The following is a 24,625-nucleotide window of genomic DNA, read 5'->3' as shown; positions in this document are numbered from 1 at the left end:
TCGTTGCAAGACTTACCAAAATTGAAAAGCATTTGCAGTGGTGGACTTATGATTCCTACAGATTCTCTCCAAATCCTGACGATGTTCGGTTGTCCAGGAGTAAAGAGGATCCCTTTTTCTCTTCCCCTTCTTGAAAATGGGCAACCATCTGCTCCTTCTTCTCTACAGCTTATCCGTGCAAGGCCGAGAAAATGGTGGGGATCAGTGGAATGGGATCAGCCTAATGCTAAGGATGTCTTTTCTCCCTTTGTTCATTGCTAAATGAAATGTGCGTCGACGGCTTTGATCAGCGGTACAGTGGCCTCTTGCTTCTTGTTAAAACTGCAACTTATAGTCAAATTTTTGTTAATTATCTTGGACCGATAAAACCTAAAAGTCTTTCAATCTGCTGCAGGCATGGAGTTTATAGAAAGGAGACAGGCCTTTAGAACTGGTGGAAGAATGCTTAGGAGAGTCTTGCAATCTATCACAAGTGATCCGATGCATCCATATTAGTCTTTTATGTGTACAACAACATCCTGAGGATAAGCCAAGTATATCATCTGTGATTCTGATGTTGGGAAGTGAAACTGAATTGCCACACCCCAAACAACCTGGCTTTTTGTTTCAGAAAAGTCCACTTGGAGAAGATTCTTCATCAGACAAGCATGTATCTTCTTCCACAAATGAAATGACTCTGTCAGTGCTAGGTACTCAATAATTGCTTAACTGTGTACTTAACTCTTTCATCTCCAATCCATTATTAGATGCTATTGATGATCAGTATGTTTTGCACCTTATGCATTGATACCAATGGTTTAGTCCCAGTTCGAGCTTAGCACCCTGCAAATGTGCCTACTTCGAGGTAATGCTATATATTTGTCTCACAGAGAATTGACCAGATGATTGCGCTGAAGCTTTATAAAAATCAGAAATAAGAGTTCTGTGCAATCTCATCAGTTGTAAATTGTTTTGATTTTTTTTCTCATGCACTTTTTAGATGTTTCATTGAGGAAGAGTCATTTAATCCTTACATAATAACAAAAATAAAAAATGAATGATAAGCCATTACTTAATTTGTATTTACTTAAAATAAAAATAAAGTGATCTGATTGATATTAAACTAGTTCATGACAGTGGTCATGATCTGTACATTCGAATGTCTGCCTCTAAAGTAGGTAAGTTCACTGTGGTTTTGTTGAGCATTTGAGTGTTTCCTTAAAGTTCCATAATAATTTCCAGTATCGTTCTCCATCACTGGTCTATCGCTTTGGTTCATTTGTTCTTAGTTTTAATTCGATTTGCTATTTTTCCTTTGATTTATTGAAATTTCCATGAAGAGCCAAACGGTAATAATAAGGTCAAGATAGTTGCTGGTGTGCTTCTTGTCAGCTGTTACATTTGCAGAAGCCATGCAAGCTTAAAAGGTAACACTGTCTGATCCATTTGCTTTCATAAATCATGTTTTCACTTTGTTCTTACCAACTTCCTTAGCTGATGTTCAGAAATATGCTTGACCAACATGATATAGCCTTCTATGGTTAATTTTAGTATGTAGTAAAATGTTTCGGGGGTGGAAAAAACCATGTGATAAACGACAGGAGCATTGAAGGGCAAATGGAAGACTCAGAAGTCCAGTTATTCGACCTAGCATTAATATCCAAAGCAACCAATGGCTTCTCAGTTGACAACAAACTAGCACAAGGTGGTTTTGGGCCTGTATGCAGGGTAAATTTGAAACATTCTGGTGAAAATGATCAGAACACAAAGTATGAAATATGCTTAGAACAAATTTGCAACTCTTTAAGTACCTTATTTTCAGGGTACCCTGGTAGATGGACAAGAAATTGCTGTGAAGAGGCTTTCAAGAAGCTCTGGCTAAGGTTTAACTGAGTTCAAAAATGAAGTAGCACAAATAGCCAAGCTTCAACATCGAAATCTTGTAAAGCTTCTGGGATGCTTGCATAGAAGGAAAGGAAAAGATGCTGGTTGATGAATATACGCTCAACAAAAGTTTGGACCTCTTCATTTTCGGTATTCAATCTCTCAATAATCCTATAAATTCTATAGGACTAGTTTATATCAAAGAAAGCTCTTTTGTTTCAACCTTTAATTCAATATACTTATTGCTTTTGATGATGTTCTTCAGTGGTTAACAGATATGTTATTGATGGAGTGTTTTCAGTAAAATCAGATGTCTTTAGCTTTGGTATATTATTGCGGGAGATAATAAATGGGAAGAAAAATAGAGGGCTTTCCATCCAATACAGAGCGCCTACCATTTTGAACATGTCAGTTTCAGCAGATATTATTATAATCAAATTTTTGTTGCTTCTCTTGGACTGATAAAACCTAAAAGTCTTTCAATTTGCTGCAGACTATGGAAAGAAGGCATTCCTTTAGAAGTTGTAGAAGAATGCTTAGGAGAGTCTTGCAATCTATCAGAAGTGATCCGATGCATCCATATTAGTCTTTTATGTGTACAACAGCATCCTAAGGATAGGCCAAGTATGTCATCTGTGATTCTAACGTTGGGAAGTGAAACTGAATTGCCACACCCCAAACAACCTGGTTTTTTGTTTCAGAAAAGTCCACTTGAAGAAAATTCTTCATCAGACAAACGTGCATCTTCTTCCAGAAATGAAATGACTCTGTCAGTACTAAATGCTCGATAATTAATTAACTGTATACTTAACTCTTTCATCTCCAAGATGTGCTTGATGTTTTCTTGAGACTTTTGTTAGTTCCTGTACAGCAGAAGTCTGTGGGTAAAGGGTAGAGAGCTGTTTCTAGTTTCATTGCTCAGGTTAGGGAAGGAAATTGCTATTGTTCTTTGTGAAGCAGTTTCCCTTTGTAATTGTATATATTTTCCATTTTGCACAAGCCAGATGCTAGTAGAAGTCTCTAACAAACTGCTAAAGACTTTGGATGGCATGGTGGCTTAGTATTCATAAAATCACCTTTCAAAAAAAAGAAAACACTCTTTCATCTCCAAATGTTTTGTACCTGATGCTTTAATACCAGTGGTTTAGTCCTAGTTTGAGCTTAGCACCCCGCAAGTGCCTACTTGGGGGTAATGTTATATATTTTATACACCTATATATATATATATTTGTCTCACAGAGAATTGACAAGATGACTGCACTGAAGCTTCATATAAGTCAGAAATAAGAATTCTATGCAATCTCATCAGTTGTAAATTGTTTTGATATTTTTTTTCTCATGCACTTTTTCAGATGTTTCATTGAGGAAGAGTCATTTAATCCTCACATACATGTACCATAATAAAAATGAATGGTAAGCCATTACTTAATATGTATTTGCTACATAAACTTAATAGAAGGCTCGAACCTAATCATTGATGATGTTGTTTACTGATGACAAAGATTTTATAGGCCTTTAATTCACTGAAAAGTGAAAACAAAAAAAAAATGAGACAAAATGAAAAAGCTGAGCTGTGATATATTTAATGAAAACATCTTATGAGTAGGATTATGGATGGAAGGAGGGAGAACTCTAAGAAACTGCATATAATGAATATATTGTTTGTGACTTGTCATGTTGGATTTATTTAGTGTAAGAATAACAGAATGAAGCTAAATTCTTAAATAGCTTGTAATTTATAGGTTCAAGAGGCTAATTAAAGCCAACCAATCATAGTACATTTGAGGGAAAAAAGAAAAAGGATCCACAGATTTTCATCCTAAAAAGATTTCCAAGCTTTTTTGCCCTCCTCACATTTAAGAGCTCTCCTACCCACATGACAGTTGAGGAACTGTATTTACTATCAGATAGCTTTTCTGCTATCCATAAACTGCTAGTCATTACTCTTAAGGGCTAGGTAGGGCAGAAGACAGCTAATGGTCTTTTCAAGGAAGACTTTCATTCTAGTCAACGATCATCAATCTAAATATATTTGCTCTCTGAAATCATCCAAACTGAGAAGTTTTTCTATGAGTTTTACTAGCTTTGAAAGTTGAAACCAATGGACATTCTGTCTTTCATGTTCACCGGCACCAATTTACTAATATTTTTTTCAGGTATTGCAGATGGAATCGATATCTTCACCTCCTCCCAGTCTGTTAGTGATGGCAGAACCTTAGTTTCAAGAGATGGAATCTTTGAGCTTGGGTTTTTTAGTCCTGGAAGCTCTAAGAATCGTTACTTGGGAATTTGGTACAAGAAAATAGCAGTTAAAACTGTTATTTGGGTTGCAAACAGAAGCAATCCGATCAATGACACAACTGGTTTGCTGATGATAACCAGAAAAGGTAATCTTGTATTGCTCAGTCGAAGCAATGGTGTTGTTTGGTACACCAACATACAGAAAGGAGTTCAAGGTCCTGTAGTTCAGCTCTTAGATTCTGGAAATCTTGTCCTAAGAAGTGAAAATGATAATGATTCAGAAATATTTTTGTGGCAAAGTTTTGATTATCCATGCGATACATTACTTCCAGGGATGAAACTTGGATGGGACTTGAGGACTGGTCTTGATCGGCGTCTGTCAGCCTGGAAGAACTCAGATGATCCATCACCTGGAGACTTCACGGCTGGTGTTGAGCTATATCAATACCCTGATATTGTTGCATTGAAGGGCCCAAATAAATACGTTAGGACAGGCCCCTGGAATGGCCTCAGATTCAGTGGTGCACCCATGTTAAGGCCAAATTCCATTTTTGAGAATGGTTTTGTTTGGAATGAACAGGAGGTGTACCAAGTATATACTGTCAAAAATAAATCACTGATCTCAAGATATATGCTGAACCAAAATGCCTATCAGGGTCAGCACTATATATGGAATGAAAAAGCTGGAAATTGGATGATGATCACATACATACCCAGGGACATCTGCGACAACTATGATCGCTGCGGTCCATATGGGAGTTGTGTCAGTACTGAAGTGCCACCTTGTCAGTGTTTAAAAGGGTTCAAGCCTAAATCATCACAGAATATGTACACAATGGACTTTAATCCAGGTTGTGAGCGCAATAAACCACTAAACTGCCAGAAAGGTGATGGGTTCATCAAATATGTTGGACTGAAAGTGCCAGATACCAGAAATTCATGGGTAAACAGAAGTATGAGTCTCAAGGAATGCAGGGCTAGATGCTTACAGAACTGTTCTTGTATGGCTTACACACCCATTGATATTAGAGAAGGCAACGGTTGTGCCCTTTGGTTTGGTGATCTGATTGATATTAAACTAGTTCAAGATGGTGGTCAGGATACATACATTCGAATGTCTGCCTCTGAAGTAGGTAAGTTTACTGTTGGTTTTGTTGAGCATTTGAGTATTTCCTTAAAGTTCCATAATAATTTCCAATTTCATTCTCCATTACTGGTCTATAGCTTATGTTCATTTGTTCTTAGTTCTAATTTGATTTCCTTTTTTGCCTTTGATTTATTGAAAATTCCATGAAGAGCCAAAAGGTAAAAATAAGGTCAAGATAGCAGTCATAATTCCAATTGCCATTTTCATAGTTGCTGGTGTGCTTCTTGTTAGCTGTTACATTTGCAGAAGTCGTGCAAGCTCAAAAGGTAACACTGTCTGATCCATTTGCTTTCACAAATCGTGTTTTCACTACGTTTTGCAATACTTACCAACTTCCCTAGCTGATTTCGGAAATACAATTGACCAACATGATATAGCCTTCTATGGCTAATGTTAGTATGTACTAAAATGTTTCAGGGGCTAGAGAAAATCATGTGATAAACGACAGGAGCATTGAAGGGCAAAGGGAAGACTCAGAAGTCCAGTTATTCGACTTAGCGTTAATATGCAAAGCAACCAATGATTTCTCAATTGACAAGAAGCTAGGACAAGGTGGTTTTGGGCCTGTATACAGGGTAAATTTGCAAAATTCTAGTGAAAATGATCATAAGAAAAAATATGAAGTATGTTTAGAACAAAGTTACAACTCTTTAAGTACAATATTTTCAGGGTACCTTGGTAGATGGACAAGAAATTGCTGTGAAGAGGCTTTCAAGAAGCTCTGGACAAGGTTTAACTGAGTTCAAAAATGAAGTAGCACTAATAGCCAAGCTTCAACATCGAAATCTTGTAAAGCTTCTGGGATGCTGCATTGAAGGAGAGGAAAAGATGCTGGTTTATGAATATATGCCAAACAAAAGTTTGATTCTTCATTTTCGTATTTAATCTCTCATAATCCTATAAATTCTGCTTGACAAGTTTAGTTGGTAGATTAACTAATGGGAGTTTAAACATGACAGGATAAAACAAGAAGTAAGCTACTAGATTGGCCTAGGCGTTTCCATATTATAGGTGGGGTTGCTCGAGGGCTCGTCTACCTACATCAAGATTCTAGATTGAGGATTATACACAGAGATCTCAAAGCAAGTAATGTTCTTCTTGACAATGAGATGAGCCCCAAAATTTCAGACTTTGGCATGGCTAGATCTTTTGGAGGAGACCACTTTGAGGGGAACACAAATAGGGTGGTTGGAACATAGTAAGCAGCCAAGTGGTTTTCTTTCTTTCTTTTTTCCTTTCTCATGAATTCACCTCTACAAGTTCATTGATGTGTTTTCTTTTGAAAATTTATTGAAGTGGTTATATGGCACCAGAATATGCTATTGATGGGCAATTCTCAGTAAAATCGGATGTCTTTAGCTTCGGAATACTGTTGCTGGAGATTATAAGTGGGAAGAAAATAGAGGGTTTTACAATCCTGGCAAGGCCTTAACCTTAATGGACATGTAAGTATCCAAACTTTACCTTTTAATGTACTTTGAACAGCAAATAATGATCAAACTTTTATAACATGTCTTAGGCTTGGGATTTGTGGAGAGAAGAAAAGGCTGTACAGCTGATCGATCCTTTGTTAAAAGAATCATGCAATCTATCAGAAGTGGCAAGAGTTATCCACATTGGTCTCCTATGTCTGCAACAACATCCGGAGGATAGACCAAGCATGCCATCAGTGGTTCTGATGCTGGGTAGTGACACAGCATTGAGTAAACCAAAACAGCCTGGTTTCCTGATGGAAAGGAAATCACCTGAAACAGATTCTACATCAAGCAAGCTTGAATCTTCTTCAACCAATGATACAAGTATGTCGATATTGGAGGGTCGATGATAAAGGATTCTTGAGCTATACACCTCATGCTGTGTAACTTTCCCTAATTTTTGTGGAACAAAGATCTTTAACTACTTTTCTTTTTTTGAAAAGTAGGTCTTTATCTACTTGCATTGACCTTGTAGGCCTAATTGATCTATTTGCCTTGTCCAATGAGACATGCAGTTCCAATCAATTTCAGTCCTAGTTGAATCCTTGGGAATAAATGGTTGGCCAATTGTAAACTAATTAAAAAGCCTGTAATATGTTCTGTTCAGCTTATGAACAGATCTAGTGAAGAGAGACCATAGCTTTCACATAACTAGGAAATAGGAATTCTGTGCAATCTCATCATTTGTAAATTGCATCAACTCAGTTAGGAATATTATTTCTTCACTATTTCAAGTTGTGTACAGTTCATAGTCATGTAAATGCAACGAAAAGAATGAATGATCAACCGTCTATGACAGGACTTGAACTGAAATCATTGATGACACTAACCATAAACTGTGAAGCCGGTCCCATGGCATGGTCTGTTCCCTCAAACCATGAATGTTGATCATAAAATTTACCATCAAACTTTTGGGGGATATTGATTCCTTTTGTTGATAGAGTAGGTAAGCTTCTTAAGAATGTTGCAGATCCAATATCTTACAATGAGCTGATACCTAAGGTAGATATCAGACCAAACTTTTAAAATCTTCAGGTAAACAGTTTCTAGTTGTTTTAAACCTCCCAACAAAGATGTTATTGACACCTGGTAAAGTATGTTTAGGAAAGACGAACCATTATAAACCTCTTGGTCTGATGTTGTTCAGAACTTCAGATGCCTGAAACATTGGAGAGAAGTTGAGGATGTAATCAAAATTAAGGTATGCTGAAAATTGTTGCAAAATATGTTTCCTAGGCCTTGTATAACACTTAAAGAATTGTTTTAGGACTTACAAGCCCTTCAAATTCAATCATTTATAACTAAAGGTTCCGTGCCAAAACAAGAACATTTGGTGACAGATCAAGAAAATTTTAGTTCCAACAGATTTGTCATGGAAAATTGTCACAGAAATATCCTGTTTAATGTGAAAGGCACAAATGGCTCCACTAAAAACTCAAGATTTTTCATGACTTCTACAATTTTGCCTCCTCAAATGTGAACATATGGACTTTTTATCACATAGAGATTGCTTGAGCAGAGACTTTTTGGATCATCACCCCTGGAAAGGATAAGCATAAACTATTCTTTTTTAAGAAAATAGAACTGAATATGATTGCAAATGCTATAACTTGATGTTGATGCTGACCATTTCCAGGCTGAACATTCAATTTTTCACCAATAATGAATGCAAAGGAAAAGAGCAGAAAAAAATTAAAGGGTGAGAAGCAGCTTTCATTTCTCATCCTGAAATTAGATTCCAGGACTTGTTCAAGCCTCCCATTCTTTAGATGTCATTCCTGATATCCAAAACAATAAATAGTCCAAAAGAGTAGCTACGTAACAGGAAGGTGCTGGTCAGCTGTAGAACTCTCTGATGGCTTCAGGTATATGCAATTTTCTTTTTTTCTTTTTGGCCAATACAGGACCACTTTTTGCCTGTTATCTGTCTTTGTTTTAAATATACAGGCAATATCAATTTAGGGATAAGCAAGGGAGACAGCTTGTCAAATTCCTATAACTTTGTAAACACGGAAACAAGGCAAAAAAGAATGACAGGCTGAGGGATCCGTGAAGCAAAAGCCAATTTCCCATTCTTGGGGTGGGCCTTCTCTTCTGGGAAAAAATTATGAAAGATGATGAATTCTGATATTGAGGTTCCTGTTAGTTCAAGGGAAAGACCCATCCTTTCTTTTTCAGTATTTATGGAAAAGTTTGTTCTTGTTTTGGAAGACCACCCAAAATGGTCAGGAAAAAAAATGTGATTGAGACCATCATCAAAGTCATGGGCAAAAAATCAAACTTCTCCTTTAAAAAAGTCTGGAAGGATCAACCATTTCCATCTCCCTTTCCATGGAGTTTTGTATTGTGAGAAGCCGAATGAGATTTCTTGGTTTTCTTCCTTCTTTTCTGTTTTCAACCCAATACTGCCATATGGCCCCATATATTGTGAAAGACCCTTTGATTCAATGGTTCACACTGCTTATACTCATGAGGAGTTTCCCATCCCTCTTTGTCAATGGTAATCAAGTGACAGCTGAGAAGCCATTGATTCTGTTATAGTTAGGTAAGAGAACACCAATGACCCAAGAAACCATAAGATCAACATAAAATATTGCTTTTGGGAAAATGATTGTTATGGGATTGGACCATTGGACCATGCAAAACGATTGTTTGGATAGCATCAAATGGATGACAGAGGGAGTTGGATTTTGTTGACCAAACGTGTGACTTGGCTTCTCAATGCTGTTAACATATGATGTGGACATACATTTGTTTAATCAAATGTTTGCTTTTGAATGCTGCATTAAGCTTTTCATACCAAGTGCCGCCAAGCAAAAATCATCAATGCATACCCTTAATTGAAGGGAAGGAAATAAAGGAGAAGGGAAAGAAAACAAAAGGAAGAGACGAGGAGAAAGATAATAAGAGAGAGACAGAGTTCCCATCGGTCGTCGGCAAACTTCGAAGTGATGACGCCGGCGAAGGGACAGACAGGTATTGTAACAAAAGACAATGAGAAAATTGTTCAGTTAAGAAAATTGTAAGCGATAATTTTTTAAAAATATTAATAACAAAAACTTTTTCAAGCAGCCTAAGTGACTAAGACAATGGTTTGCACTAACCAATTAAAAATTCAAATATGAAATATATTATTATTATTATTATGCTTAATTTCTTTTTTTTTTATTTTATCTTTACATTTTATAATTTTTTTATATAATAATAAAAGTTTTAACTCGTAATAAGTACAAAATTACGAGTTTAAATCTTAATATTTATAATTTTATCAATTGTAATATTAATAAAAAATTATTTATAAATTTAAATTTGATCTATGATTGAGATGAATAAATTTTTAATGCTAATTAAGAATCATCGATAAAATTTAAATTTTTATGTCGATTATTATCGAGACAGACAAATTTATTAACCGAACAAAAATTCTATTTCTCCCAAAAGAAAAAGATTTGTCAAAGAAATTAAATTTGATATTTAATTGCGGAAAGTGGGGCACATATGTCAATTCGAAACCCTTTATAATTTGGATCAGCATGTAGCATGCGATACGTCATCCCGTTTTTGTCACGCAGGCATTGGGTGGGATGTGCCACCAATTAATCCATATCATTGGACCTCAAATTCCATTAATCCTCTTATATTATAAAAGGTTTTAACCCAAAGCTCAATCCAACGGCCTTCATTTTTGCATTTTCACCACGTGACCTCCAAGATTTGTCCATATGCATTATGACACCATCCATTTTGTCTCCCATAACTTATGTCACAAATCTGATATCGATAAAAAATAAATTATGTCTTCGGCTTATAAATAAGAGTTTTTTTTATTTAATAAATATGTGTATTGAGTTAAAAATATGAGTTTATAATAAGCAATATTACAGTTCATTTAAATTTATATATATAAGATTTTCGTAAAATATACTAAAATTGAAATGAATTCTCATCGATGTAGATATTTGATCTCTTCTTTATATAATAAAATGGGTTATTGGATTTATAAGTATGAATACGTAGAAATAAATTTAGATTAAGATGGACATTTCTTTTCTTCTTTATACAATTGGATGAGTTATTAGATTGATAAGAAAGAATTTTTTTGTCACAGATACTTCATTTGAATTGAAAATATAAATTTATAATATTTAAATATAATTTTATATTTTTAATAATAAAAAAATCTTTACAATTAAAATTTTAAGCATCTATTGTGATATAAGACAATTGTTCATTTTAACGGTTGAGATTTTTTTAAAAAATAGATACAAATTAAAATTGTATATTAAAAAAATAGTAAAACTTGTCAAGACTCATTTATTGAAAATAAAATACAAGAAAAAAAATTGAATGCACCTTAAACTATAAAAAATCTAACCATATGAAATAAAAAAGAAATTAAATTTGACCAACAAATATATTAAAGGAAATTAAAAAGTAATTAAATCTTCTAGATGAGGAGTGTATTTAGATTTTTCTGCAACGACCACATGATGATGAGCGTGACAACAACATCTCATCATTAATTAAATATTATTATTTTTTTATTCCCATTAAATAAACCACCAACCCCATTTAAAACCTCTCCAAGACGTCGCCGTTTCCACTAATCAAGAAATTAGTAACTAAGTAAGAATATTTTAAAAAATAATAGAAATTAACCGCACCTTGCAACTATAAATACAGCTTTTCGGCTCCTCCATTTTCCCTCACCCGTCAACGTTTCCGCTTTAGCAAATTAAAAAAAAAAAGCCAAAAAAAGAAAAAAAATAGTGAAAAAAGAGAGAATTTTCTTGTGATTTATAGAGGAATTCATCAATGGCAACCAAGGTGTATATTGTGTATGTATCTTTTTCCTTTTTCTCTCTTTTTTTCTTAATTTTTTTAGATTTTTTTTGGTTCGAAAAGTTGTTGTTTTTGATCTTTACTTCGGTTGAGTTTGGTTTCTGATTAGTTCTGTTTTTCAGCGTGTATTTGGGTCAATTTTTGAAAAAAAAACTGTTTATTTGCTTTGATTTGATTCTGTAGAATTAAGTTTTTGTTCGTGTATTTTTTAACTTATAATTGAACAGAAAGTTTAGAATTTTTCACTAATTTTTACAATAATTGGGAAAGTTAGTTTCCTATCGTATAATTGCGATTGCAGGAGCTGGAAATGCGATTTTTAATGGTTTGAGTCAAAATTTAATTTCCAGTTGGATACGGGAAAAATGCAGTATCAATTTAGTTTTTTTTTTCCTCCTGCCGCTGATTTTTGCAGTCTGTTAGTTAGTTAAGAATTAGCTTTAGAATTATTGGGTGCCGGTAGTTTTAGATTTTATTTCATCTAATTTTAGTTAATAATGTGATCAATTTAGCTACTTTCTGAGGCAAGATCAATGAGGTCAATTCTTAGATTCAAGTGTAGTGTTCAGTCTAATTCTGTTTGTGTTGAGTTGATAAATTCAAAAAATGGAAAAGAAAAATATGAATTCTTTAAAGAGTAGACTAAAGGAAGTGAACATGTCGTGAACAGCATTTCTGTCACAAAACCATGAAATTGTGGACAAGATTCAATCTTTTTGCATATCTTATTAAACCAAGATTTAATTGTTTGTTATTTGTTGAAAATCTTGCATGTTTGCATATAGATTTGGAGTTAAGAAAGGCTATGTTTTTTGTTCTGCTAGGAGATTTGGCTTTTGAATTTCTTATGCTATCTGGGTTTTTTTTTATTTTTTAGTGTGTTATTACTAGTAGCAAAGATGACATTCTGTTTGCATTAGAACGGGATTTGTCTGACTGTCTGAGATGACGTGTTAACTAACACATATAAGCTTTGTAAGAAACTTGTATTTTTTGAACAATAATTTGAAGGTAGGTTGTCGAGTTTAAGGGGTTTTGCTTCTTATTATTCCCTGACATGTTGACAGGGTTTAGATGAATCAAGCATGTACCTCACAACCATTCCAGATATGTATGCTTGAGTCAATTTCACACACTGTAGTTGGCGTTGTCATCTCGTTTACTTGTTTGCACGTGGTTTGGGTGCTCCATATGTGTTTTTTCTGCAAGAGTTAAATAACAAGGCTAAAGAGGGGTTCAAGTGGAGCCAGCATTTTCTTTTTTTTTTTGTGCAGTTGGGGGGGGGGGGCGGGGTGTGAGGGTGTTGGGGAGGCAGAGTAAGTTCTTAAGAAATCAAACATATTTGAATGTAGTAATGTGTTTAAGGACATTTAGTGCCATGTTTCGGTGAAGTACTATATGGGACTTATCTTTGGCAGGCTTACAGCTTTACTATAATACTGTAGACTATATGCATTTTATAGACCTGTGAATGCTTTCCACATATACTTACTCTGTGCTCATCTGTTTTTTTATTTGGAACTTGGAAGCAATGGCACCTGTTGATTTCGTGTGCAATTGACTCAAGATAAATTTACGGCATCCTTCCCATATAACATCTAGCATCTAATTTTGATTGAAATAAATAAAATAATTCTCCTTCATCATTAGGTGATATGTAAGCCATAGCATGTTATTTATTTTAGCGATTAACTCTACCCTATGCCTTATCACTATACACTAAATCTGCTAGTTAGATACTAGTTGGCTCAAGCTAAGTCATAGTTTGTGGCAGCATTCACATCTGTAGTGCCCTCTATTATCCATAGATGAAAAGTGATGTTAGGGGTAAGCTGGGTGAATGATTGTGGGTGGTCGGGTTATCTGTTATGGAAAAGTCGTAATGAGAGACAATATTCTGATATTAGGAAAATTTGGTGTGCCATTGTGAGCAGGTTGCCCAGGTTAGAGCATGAAGAGGTGGGTGTGGAGAGTACAAAGCTATTAGGAGAGATTTAAATTGTATTACATATCCATTGCGGCAGATATTATCAGTTGGCTTTATGTCTATTTCTGCTTCTGCTCAAGTCTGGCTAATTCAACTTTTTCTGTCTGGATTGGGACCACATAGTTGTTGTGTATTGTTGACAGAGGCACTTGTTAGCATGTATCCTTAATTTTGCTGATTATATGACCCCCTTATATAGGTCCCTTTTCCTGATTTTGGCTCTGTCACAAATATATTGAGGCTTTGATCTTCAAGCTCCCCCACTCTTAGAGTCATAGATATGCCCATGATTGACGGTCTATTGTATCCCCATTTGTCCTCAACATAGGACTCAAAGTTGTGGTTTTATGGGCTGGCACACTACATGTTGAAATGTGATGGGTTTCTTTGTTGATTGTTACATTTGCTTGCTGTGAAATTTCAACTTAGACATCAACGCTTGCTGATTGGTGGTTGAATTATCTTTTTTATTATGATTTCACCATTTGTCAACCTGTTGTGACTGGCAGGTTGTTTTCTGACTTGCACTAAGTGGTCCAATGGTGGTCTTAGATTCAGTTTAAACTTTTTGACCATAATGTTTTATAATGATGGCCAAACGACTTCTTTACCAACCAAAATTTCATGACCATAATGTATCACATGTTATCGTCCTTTTTCTTACCTAAAAACTTATATTTGATTTTTGTTATATTTACATCTTGAGTGTGATTAAGTTCTTTTTTCTTTTCTTTATAATCCTTTCCTTTTCTGCCAGCTTCAGTTATGCTTAATTCTTTTGCTAAATAAATGAACTCTTTTAACCAAATATTCTCGCGGGTGTTACAGATACTATTCCATGTATGGACATGTGGAAAAACTTGCAGAGGAGATAAAGAAAGGGGCTGCATCTGTTGAAGGTGTTGAAGCCAAACTATGGCAGGTAAGAATGTGCACCATGCTGCTGTGGTCAAATAACCTGCTTTCTTTGTAGCAGTGTGGGCTAACTAAAGGCGGCAAGAAATTTATTTATGGATAAGAAAAGGTTAAATAAATGATAAACTGCAATCTAATGGTCTTTTTGTCCAGAAGATTCAACGTTGGTAAATTTGACTAGATGTCAGGTTACAAGTCATTACCTTTGCTTGGTCTCAACTGTTTCATACTCAGTTCCAAAGTATATATTTTTCCCAGCCTCCTTTTCAAATGCTTATCCTCCCAAGGGCTTAATTAGTTAGTGATTTTAAAAATAAGACATTTTGATGTCTCCCTCTGAGAACCCTTGACCTTTTCCTTATCAGAAATCTTAGTCAGTTATCTTATATCTTATTGTCCATTGCTTTGGCACTGCATATTTAACCTTCTTGTGGTTTTTTGGTCTGCTTTTCTTTGTTGATGAAGTTATGCTTAATTTTTGTGTTGCCTTTCTTGGCGTGACAGTATGTGTAACCATCCTTGCCTTTCATTGTTTTAGCAAGTTTTGCAAAGTCCAGCTGTTGTAAATTCATTATATTGAGTGTGACTAGTTGTTCTTGGCTTATTAGAAGGGAAGGGCTTTCCTGGATTATTTATCAGAAAGCATTTGTAGAATTGATAGGGTAAATAAAATAACTTTGGTATATATGTTGTGCAGGTCCCTGAGACCCTATCAGAAGAGATTCTTGGAAAGATGAGTGCACCGCCAAAAAGTGACGTGCCCATTATTACACCCCACGATCTTTCTGAGGCTGATGGGTTTATTTTTGGCTTCCCAACAAGATTTGGAATGATGTCTGCTCAATTCAAAGCATTTCTGGATGCAACTGGAGGTCTATGGAGAAGTCAGCAACTTGCAGGAAAACCTGCTGGTATTTTCTATAGCACTGGATCTCAAGGTGGCGGACAAGAGACTACAGCGTAAGTTCTATATCACTATCATATAATGGATTTAAGACACCCAAAACTTAAATGGAATGATGAAAACCTAACTTGTATCTGAATGTTCTGGAATTTGTCACAGGTTGACTGCAATCACTCAGCTTGTTCACCACGGGATGATATTTGTTCCCATTGGATACACCTTTGGTGCTGGCATGTTTGAGATGGAGCAAGTGAAAGGTGGAAGTCCCTACGGTGCAGGAACCTTTGCTGGGGATGGAACAAGAATGCCATCTGAACTTGAGTTGGCGCAAGCTTTCCACCAAGGGAAGTACGTCGCCGGCATTGCCAAGAAACTCAAGGCAGCTGCCTGATTTCAATGTTTACTGCAAAAATCACAATTTGTCCTTTCATATTTTTTCGTCTCCTCTCTCTAGAATTTCAATTGCCTATATTCTACAAGTTTGCAAAACAAATAATTCTTCCTGTATTGGGTATATGTTTGTATGTGTGTTTACACCTTACAATGGTTTTGGTTAAATGATAAAGTTTGCTCATTTATCTGTACTATAATTGTCCAGCAAGACAGTTCTTAAAATGTAATTTTGATCTTTGCTCTTTCTAATGGTTATTTCGTCGAAACAGGCGGATTCAGATTAGATCATTTCGGGTTTAGATCGTTTTAGGTTTGAATCATATTAAGCTCAAGATCAAGTTAGAATAAAATAAGTAATCAAATTCTTGTATATATAATGTTTAAGTTTAGGGTATTATAACATTGAGTTGGTTTAATTTCCCGTTTCGGATTCAAGTGGTTTTTGAGTTTTAGTTTAGGTTTTCTCATACAGAATTTTAGATTCGATTCATTTTGTACTCCCTGAAAATGGGACAAGAAATCTCAATCGTCATGCAGAGATGCTGGGGCATCGTCCAAAATCTTTTGTGGAGGAAAACAATCTTGTAGGCTCAAACTGTCGGTAACTGAGGCTTGTTTCAGACCTTGATCAGTTAAAAACTTGCTATGTTATTCCCCCTACTTTCCAGGCCATTAGTGGGTTACCATCCCTGGGACCCTTCTGGCTTGCGAAGGCAGCTTTTTATAAGAGGCAATATGATAGAGCAGTCTACCAGATTGTGTGGATTAAACCTAATATGGACCTAACTTTTTTCTTTCTGCAAAAGAAAGATAGAACTTTGAACCTGATTACTGATGAGAGGATGGAAAATACTATTCAGGGATGAAGATGCAAAGTATCCATCAACTTGATTCCCACTCACCCAAAGTTGAAATTGACCTACATTTCATCTTTGTCTGTGATAGTATTTGTCGTCATTTCAATAAACTTTTCGTTCTTATATGATTTGATTTTAAATTCTTACAGTATAATCGTAGATTGATAAAACGTACTTAGTCTAATTTTAATTAGTTTAATTTGCTTACAATAATATGTAATATTTAGGCAAAAGTGAAGCATTATCATTGGAATATATCCCAAGTTATTGACTCTTTGACAAATACAGGATTCACCAAGATAATAAAGGGTAAAAAGGTGTTGGAATTTTGCAACAAAACATTCCAGGCTTTAATGACACTAGATTCCAATCTGCTTATTCTCATCTGCACCAATTAGGATAACATTCTTCTGTTAGGAAATGCCTAATTATCATTATGTTTCAGCATTGGATGACAGAAAAAACAAAAGAAAAGTATATGTAAGGGGGAACTTTCAGGACAAGTTTTCCAATCAATGAAATCATATTAGAGCGAAACAAAATATCTTTCAAATATGATCCAAATGATGGCCTTAACATAGAAGCTTTGAGCTTTAAGTGGCATAGTGATGAAAAGTTAATGATTGTTGCAGGGATACAGGACTAACATGTCATGCCAAAAAACTAATTGGGGATAGACACAAAATCCAGAATGCTTGGAATTCAATCCATGGGGGTGGGGCTCATGTACATATGCCTCCTCTTTAGTTTGTCATCAAGTGGCTATAACATCTAGCTATAGGGAACTCACTACACATTGAAATGGAAACTGGTTTGTTCTTTCATCCCTAGTACTCTCACTCCCTCAATCTTCTGTTTATTTTATCTCTGCAAAATTCATAGTATAAGTGAGGCATATATACCAAGTCTTCTACTGCACCAGGAGACGCATGTGTGAAGCACATGCCTGAGTGTGTGATGACAAACCATCCTGCAATTATGCTGTTAGGCAAGAAATGTCCAGAATAGGAACTAATTCCTCTGGTGTAAAGAACCAACTTGCCAACCATGGTTTCAGAAAACTTCTTGGCAAGACAGAAGAAACAAAGCAAAATTCAATACCAGGAAAAAATATATAAAAGAAAAAGAACTTCTTAGAGATAAGACAAATATAGACTAAAAAGTAAGTCTATGAAATTCTTGGGGATCACATGGAATACTACATTAACACAACAATGATCAATGCCTAGATGCTTTTGATTATTTGGTACATTTTCATTATTTTTTTTATTTAATTTTTCACTAAAGTTGATATGTTGGTTGAGAAATTTAAATTTCAACTTTATAAAGTGTAATTTTGATCATCAGAGAGAGTACTGCTCATCCAAGGGCACTGTGGAAGATATGTTGCAAAAGCTCCTCCTTTTAGCCAATGGGCACAAAAGTTCAGGGCCAACTATATAGAGTAGGAGTAAAGAAATACCAATCCAATTGGTCTATGAGATTAAAGATATTTTACTTTCTTAGAGTATTTTATTCTTTACTTTGAAGAAAAAAAGAAAGAGAGAGAAAGGAGAGGATTATTAGATTGTAGAATCTCATAAAGTTCTTCATGATTAGTCTCTTATATACATATATATATATATATATATATATATATATCTCAAGCTTTTCTTTTCTTTTCTTCTTTCTCAATGGTAGGGTTTTCTTGGAAATTTTCAATTAGCTCTATTAATCATGAGGCACCCCTAAGCTTTTCCTCAAGCTATAGAAATCAAATTACATCCCATTCATAACCTATATATATACACAATTCTTTCCAAATAGAACTTGTATGAAGGAGATGCGTGAAGGCCCCCATAGTTTATTATCTAAGATATTTTTCCCAAAGGGTCTCCAATACTATTTGGCTTCTTCTTTACCTTCCAATGGAAGCTCCTCAATGTGACCACTCAATTGGAAAGCACAAAAGCATGACTGATAGCATCTGTACATACATTCCTCCAATTCTAAAAAAGAAATTAAAAATTATTTATATAAATTGATACTATTACTCAATTAATATAAAATTCAAAAAGAAAAGAAAAAGAAATTGAAGACTGAAAGGAGGAGCTGGGGTGGGTCACCTTCTGACTTCCACTAACATATTCCAAACAAATAACATAATCAAAAGTGAGATTTCCAATCAAATGACATATCCCCCCACATTCACTTCCTTTCTCATCAATTCAAGAATTCAATTATTCTTTCAATTTTCTTCTTCTTTTCTTTTTTTTTTCCTCTTGAATTATAGGTAGTGCCAGCTCTATTCACAATACTGGAAACAGAAGAAAACAAAAGCTTCTTTTTCTTCTTCTTCTGCCAACCTCTGGTCATCAGCTATTAGTTTGACAACAAATTTTTCTTTTCTTTTGATCTAAAATTAATCTTGAAATTAACGTTTCCTATAATCAGCAGCTGTTTCTTTAATTCCCAAATATTTTCAATATTCCTAACCAACCCCCTAATCATAATAATTCCTCAATTATTACAAACCAAATTAATATGTTTCCCAATGGTCCCCTACAGTGCCCAAATCCCTGCATCATTTTGCCTGTTGTTGGCCTTAAGCTGATGCCCCTCTTGGCCTCTTCTTTGAAGAGTCACTTCCTTTTCTTTCCCTTTCTCTTCCCATTTCATTCCTCACATTTCTTCTGCATTCTTTTTCCATCCTGGACTAGACACTCAAATGTGGGCTTCCTTCTTTTTCTCTGTTCCTTTCAGTTTGATCCTTATCAACCCCCAACTTGTCTAGGGTTTTCCTGATAAGAATATACACTACTTGCAGAGAGCCTGTTCCATTTCCATCCTTCCTTTTCTACCTGAATGTTCCTCCGAAAGTTGGTGTCCAGAAATCCACAGTCGACTCATGTGTCACCGGAAACGTGCTGGAGACCGGCACCAGGCATAGGCCCCGGCTTCTAAGATCCTGTTTAGGCCCTTCAGGGTCCTTGGACTTCTCAGAACTCTGCATTGATGGAAAATGTTTCATCATTTATATGGACCTATAGATATGTAGCTTCTTTAACAAAATCATGAATATATATGTTAATATTCTAAGAAAATTAAAGAGAATATTGTATACCTGCTGATGTTGTATGGCAGCTCCACTTTTCATGTATGGGGTACTTAAAACCTGATAGTATATAATAAAAGAGAAAAACCTGATCAGAACATTGTAAAATATTATGTGTTTTGCTTCTGTATAATAACAAACATATTCCGTGGAACTTACACTGACTTGTTCATGGAGGAATTTAATGTATTCAATGGCTTCAGAGAGCACTGAGGCTGTGTCAGTCTACATATAATAATAATAAAGAAGAAAAACAATAAGCGTTCGTGAAATTCAAATCAAAATGATATCTATGAAGTCTGTTTAAGAAAGTAAAACAAAAAAAAGAAAGGATGATCAGAAAACTCACTTTTCCGAAAGGTGAAACCAATTGTTGGAGTGCAGTAATTCTGTCCCCCATCTTCTCTTTTCTCACCTAAGATATCAAAGCTATAAAAATTATCATCTATTTCTATTTGAAAGAGGAAAGCTTCAAAGAAAATCCCTGTGTGTCAAACGTTATATCAAACTGATTGTACCTTAAAAGCTGGCAAAGGTGATGGGGTTTCATTTCGAGGCCTTTTAGATGCGGGTTCGTTCCCACTTTTCTTCACCACAGTGCCTGATTCCCGAACTTCGGATATATTCTGCTGACATATGAACAAAACAAAAATTGAAAAATTATCTTCTAATACAAAATATTCCAAACCCTAATATAGAAAAATGGTAGTAAAAGATTCTTTAATAAAGTTGGTTTTTTTTTCTTTTTACCCTCGGTTTTTCATCGAAATTTCCTGTTGGAAATTGGGTTTGCAATGATGGGAAAAATCCAGGCCTAACATCAGTCATGGAAGCTGCTGCAGATGGATTCCAGAAAGGGGCATTGTTGGAGAAATGTAACTGACCATGGAGATGTTGTTTTGGAGGTGAACTTCTCAAGAATTGAGGGACTTTAGACCATGAAGGCAACAATTCGTTGGTGTTCATTCCATAACTTGCAGCTGCTGCTCCATATTGATAATTGATTGAACGGTTCTCGTACGAAGATTGCTGTGCTTGATTTTCTGACCCCAATAGTCCTTGCAGAATTGTTGAAGGACTCCCATACAAAGCTGTTGAATCCATCTGAAAACTGGAAGGCAAACCCTGGCAAGTCACAGTGCTATCACTGGAACTTCCATGGGGACTAAACTGTGATTGATCGAGAGAAAAACCTCTGCTGATTTGCTTAAATTCATTGACAGAAGCATCCCTTCCAACCCCAGAAAACATTTTGTCTCTCCACTGAACTTGAGAGGATCCCATCCCAGCTGTTTCTTGCTGATAGTTTGCATTGGAATTCAAGTTATCTTGAAGCATGGAACGAAAACTACTCTCACTCTTATCCCCGCGGCTGTCAAAACATAACAAAACTTTAATACTCTCAATATTCAAAGGGAGAATTAAAACAAAGGAAAATCACTTACAGCAAAGCTTGGTTCCAATCCATAGCTTGAGAAGAAAGTCCTAACCCCATCATATGTAAATCACCAGGAGGAGGATGATCAGGTCCACCTTGGAGCTTTGAGGTATCCTGAAAAACAACTGAACTACCTGAAACTGATGAGACAGAATCCATGGAAGACCTCGCTGCCTTGATGTCAACCATTTCAGTTGCCCATCCAAAGCTCCCCAAGCTATTATTTAGCCCGGATGATGAAGAAGAAGAACCAGCAGCATCGAACCGGGTATTAGTCCTGGATGAATCCCACCAGTTTGTTCCTGTATTGAACTCATCCGCCATGGCTAAACAACTCAGCTGCTGCGTTATGGTTGCTATTGTGAGAGACTTGTGTTTGATTGAGATTCCTTTTGGGTGTGGGGAGGTTTGCTTGGGGGGTTTTTATGGTTGCATAAAATGATAGAAAACGGTTCGCTGCATCTCAGGGTATATATACAAAGCAGCCAAAGCTTTCAACAGCTTAATATTGGAAGCACTATAGAGAAACAAGTAACCGGAATGTGGTTGACATTTCAGGGGGTGATAAGACAACTAGACAAGGGGAAAGTTCATTTGGAAATTGAATTTTTCTTTGTTTTTTTCTTCATTTTTCCCTTTTTATATTTAGATGCCTTTTAACTTTCTGTTAAAGTTGAAATTAATTTCTTAATAATATATATATTACAGTCTTTTATTTTGTGAATATTTCATTATTACTTTATAATATTTTGATTGAAGAATATATTTTTGGAACTATTACCAAAAAAACAATAATAAAGTGTATGTAGGGTCTTCCTTTACCCTATCAGCCAATCACACACACCGAGAATTTTACTTTAAACAATAGAAATTTTTAATGTTATTATCCTAATACCTTATACAAATTTAGCTACCATTGTATAGATAATAATCATAATTTGTATTATAAATATATACATATATATGTTTAAATTTCCACTTTGAGTTAATTTTGGAGATGTTTCCTACTGAAAATGATCATATATAACTCACGATTAAATAGCTGTGGATTAAAAGTAAATAATTGGAGTTGTTACTTTTGCCTCACGGATGAAGAATATTTGTGTAGTATATGATTATAAATTATAAAAAATATTTTTATATATTTTTCATTTTTAACATCCCCTTTATCAAAATTTCGAAATAATCTTAAACAAACTCCTTTGAGCATTTGATGAAAGAAATTGTTGTCGAATACGCAAACTAAGTCTTGAAAAATGATTATCATAATTAGTTATTGACCATTAAGAAGATAGAGTGGGTAATGGTGAATGAATCCTTTTCTTTTTTAGGAATGTAAACAATGAAAATTCTTACCCACAGATCATGAGTGAATGGCTAATCCCAAATTCAGTCGATTATTATTATTATTATTATTTTATTTTGTTGGGGGGGTCAAGGATAAAGATTAATCGCATGCATTGACTCACCTATAAAAGTCAGCAATAAATAATTTTGGAATTTGACAAGCAACTAATTAGGTCATTTTCAATGGCTTGTTCTACATTAAATTCAATAAGAGCCATGTGGTTTGTCTCATAGTCCATTTGAAGATTTTCTTGGCACATGTCATCCCAATTTAATAAAATGATAAATAACTTGAGATTCTTAAAACTTCCGAATTTAATATATATATATATATTTCTTATGTTTTTATTATGGATTATTATTATATATATCTATCGATAGAAGTTTTTAATGTCGAGAATGACTATATCATATACCTACGCTACTCTTTTGGTCACTTAATTTTCAAGATTTTTTTAATTTAATCATTAATTTTGGAAATTAACATTTTTTTTATCATCAATATTCGCAAGTGTTATTATTCTATTCACTAAGATATTCAAAGATAACGTGACTCACATTTGCAATTCACGTCATCATTTATGTAATTAGCTACTTTGTCATGTGATCATGTCCATGTGACAATAAAAATAAAAAAATTAATTTTTTTTAAAAAATTTTTATCATATAAATTTGATCATGTGACATAATAGTTAACATGAATGATCATATGAAAGATTATGTGATATAATAGTTAACATGAATAATCATATGAAATACCGCTTGAAAAATTTATATTTTTTAATAGCTAAATAACTGAAACAATAATAATTATATAAATGTTATCGATCAAAACATTATACATTGACGGTGCATAAGATATATAATAATTTGGATATATATTATAACATATATATATATTTAGAGAGAGAGAGAGAGAGAAGAAAGTAAAAGAGAAATAGAATTGAGAGAGTGGTTGAGAGGCGGCAGAGGAAAAGAAGGGGAAAGACAAAGAGACGACTTAAAACAAGACTAGTAGTCTACTTAGTACCACCACAGCTACTAACTTCAACATTACCAATCTTTAATTTATTTCTCTTTTTTAGTCTTTCATATGACTTTTGAAACTTACCAAAAGTCAACGACTGGGGTCCATGCGGCGTGCTCGCGTGCCAGGACACATGGACCCCACATCCTTCCTCGCTCCCCTCAGAGTCAGAGCCCCGAAAATGACCAGTTTTATTCCTCCTTCCTAATCATTTGCTTCGCCTACCCTGGTTTACACGTACCCATCATCCTCCTCTTTCTTTTCTTTTTCTTTCTTTTTTTTTTTAAAATAAATTCAATAATTCATCAACAAATATACTATTAATATTAACATATTACACAACTATTTCATACCCTAACTTTTCTCTTTGGTAATTCAAATTTGAAGATAGATAAGTTGTTTCAATTCTTATATCGAATATAATTTTTTGTCCATTTTTGAAAGATAAAACACATAAAGCATCGAATAAAGGGATAATAAGTTAGAAAATGATATTAGTGCATACATGTGAGTGAATCCAAACATCGTAAATGAAAAACGAGTTTTACGATATGATATTTAAATTTTTTTTATCCGTGTCAATACTTTATTCTTTTTGAGAGTGGTGGTGGATTAATTTTAAAATTTTAGATATTTGATATATGTTTATGATGGTTCTATGGAGTCTCACATTATTTGTAAGTTGCTCTTCTAGATATTCTATATAATAATTTTAGTTTTTTTTTATTCTCAAACGTTTAAATAGAATTGTCATTATTAGATAATTTTTATTCCTTTATTTTTTTTTTTTTAAAAATCAAATTCAAATTCTCTTGTCACCTTTCGATTAAAAAGATTAGTTTTTTGTTTTATTTTTGATAATTATGTTTGAAAAATTATCTCCTGTATTGTCGGTGGAGTTTCTATTCGTGCTTTTGTAAGTTAATGTGACACAATATATATATATATATATATATATATATATACATACATATATATTTTGAAGTAAGTACAAATTAACATAGTATATGGGTAGTTTGTGCATGGAAATTTTGTTAATGTCTCTAGAATGCTAGGCAAGAGGCTTTGGGTAGAAAATTTAGGCTTAAACTCATA

The 24,625-nt window shown here is 34.5% G+C and overlaps 3 protein-coding genes and 1 long non-coding RNA gene across 5 annotated transcripts; 3 read left to right on the top strand and 1 right to left on the bottom strand.

The window, feature by feature from the left end:
• Window positions 1-1,326: 1,326 nt before the first annotated feature.
• Window positions 1,327-2,868, top strand: LOC110420066 (uncharacterized). The gene is made up of 3 exons (XR_016351395.1): window positions 1,327-1,707; window positions 1,802-2,013; window positions 2,129-2,868. It is a non-coding gene; the product is annotated as an uncharacterized LOC110420066 (long non-coding RNA).
• Window positions 2,869-3,942: 1,074 nt separating this feature from the next.
• Window positions 3,943-7,563, top strand: LOC110420064 (G-type lectin S-receptor-like serine/threonine-protein kinase At4g27290). Its single transcript, XM_089783998.1, is given in 9 exon segments — window positions 3,943-5,237; window positions 5,401-5,517; window positions 5,669-5,826; window positions 5,921-6,114; window positions 6,116-6,128; window positions 6,211-6,449; window positions 6,548-6,661; window positions 6,663-6,696; window positions 6,771-7,563. Coding segments are annotated over 9 exon segments (2,448 nt in total). The 5' UTR covers window positions 3,943-3,964; the 3' UTR covers window positions 7,077-7,563.
• Window positions 7,564-11,405: 3,842 nt separating this feature from the next.
• FQR1 (flavodoxin-like quinone reductase 1) lies at window positions 11,406-15,958 on the top strand. Its single transcript, XM_021432516.2, has 4 exons — window positions 11,406-11,564; window positions 14,384-14,477; window positions 15,168-15,430; window positions 15,534-15,958. Exons 1-4 carry the CDS (start codon window positions 11,542-11,544, stop codon window positions 15,763-15,765), a joined length of 612 nt encoding a protein of 203 aa, XP_021288191.1. The 5' UTR covers window positions 11,406-11,541; the 3' UTR covers window positions 15,766-15,958.
• A 2,652-nt stretch (window positions 15,959-18,610) lies between these two features.
• Window positions 18,611-21,617, bottom strand: LOC110419254 (basic helix-loop-helix (bHLH) DNA-binding superfamily protein). 2 transcript variants are annotated; one of them, XM_021432234.1, is made up of 7 exons: window positions 21,164-21,617; window positions 20,469-21,090; window positions 20,237-20,344; window positions 20,068-20,133; window positions 19,878-19,943; window positions 19,728-19,778; window positions 18,611-19,610 (listed from the first exon to the last, which is right to left on the bottom strand). In XM_021432234.1, the coding sequence occupies exons 1-7, from the start codon at window positions 21,478-21,480 to the stop codon at window positions 19,461-19,463; spliced, it is 1,380 nt and encodes a 459-aa protein (XP_021287909.1). In that variant the 5' UTR covers window positions 21,481-21,617; the 3' UTR covers window positions 18,611-19,460. The 2 variants fall into 2 exon arrangements, with proteins under 2 accessions (XP_021287909.1, XP_021287910.1); XM_021432235.1 differs by having other exon boundaries at window positions 19,884-19,943.
• Between the last annotated feature and the right edge of the window lie 3,008 nt (window positions 21,618-24,625).

This window comes from Theobroma umbraticum, unplaced genomic scaffold (assembly GCF_002168275.2).
Source record: "Theobroma umbraticum cultivar Fairchild unplaced genomic scaffold, ASM216827v3 scaffold_67.0, whole genome shotgun sequence".
Lineage (NCBI taxonomy): Eukaryota > Viridiplantae > Streptophyta > Magnoliopsida > Malvales > Malvaceae > Theobroma > Theobroma umbraticum.
The sequence above is the reverse complement of the archived record's forward strand: the minus strand, read 5'-3'. Positions and strand labels throughout refer to the sequence as shown.

Bases quoted from the DNA above. Each gene is read 5' to 3' on its own strand.
- FQR1 (XM_021432516.2), top strand. From the start codon at position 11,542: ATGGCAACCAAGGTGTATATTGT. The intron at 14,478-15,167 runs GTAAGAATGTGC...TATGTTGTGCAG, and splicing joins TTGAAGCCAAACTATGGCAG to GTCCCTGAGACCCTATCAGA. The intron at 15,431-15,533 runs GTAAGTTCTATA...AATTTGTCACAG, and splicing joins GGCGGACAAGAGACTACAGC to GTTGACTGCAATCACTCAGC.
- LOC110419254 (XM_021432234.1), bottom strand. From the start codon at position 21,480: ATGGCGGATGAGTTCAATACAGGAACAAACTGGTGGGATTCATCCAGG. The intron at 19,779-19,877 runs GTAAGTTCCACG...ATATACTATCAG, and splicing joins TCCTCCATGAACAAGTCAGT to GTTTTAAGTACCCCATACAT. The intron at 19,611-19,727 runs GTATACAATATT...CCATCAATGCAG, and splicing joins CTGCCATACAACATCAGCAG to AGTTCTGAGAAGTCCAAGGA.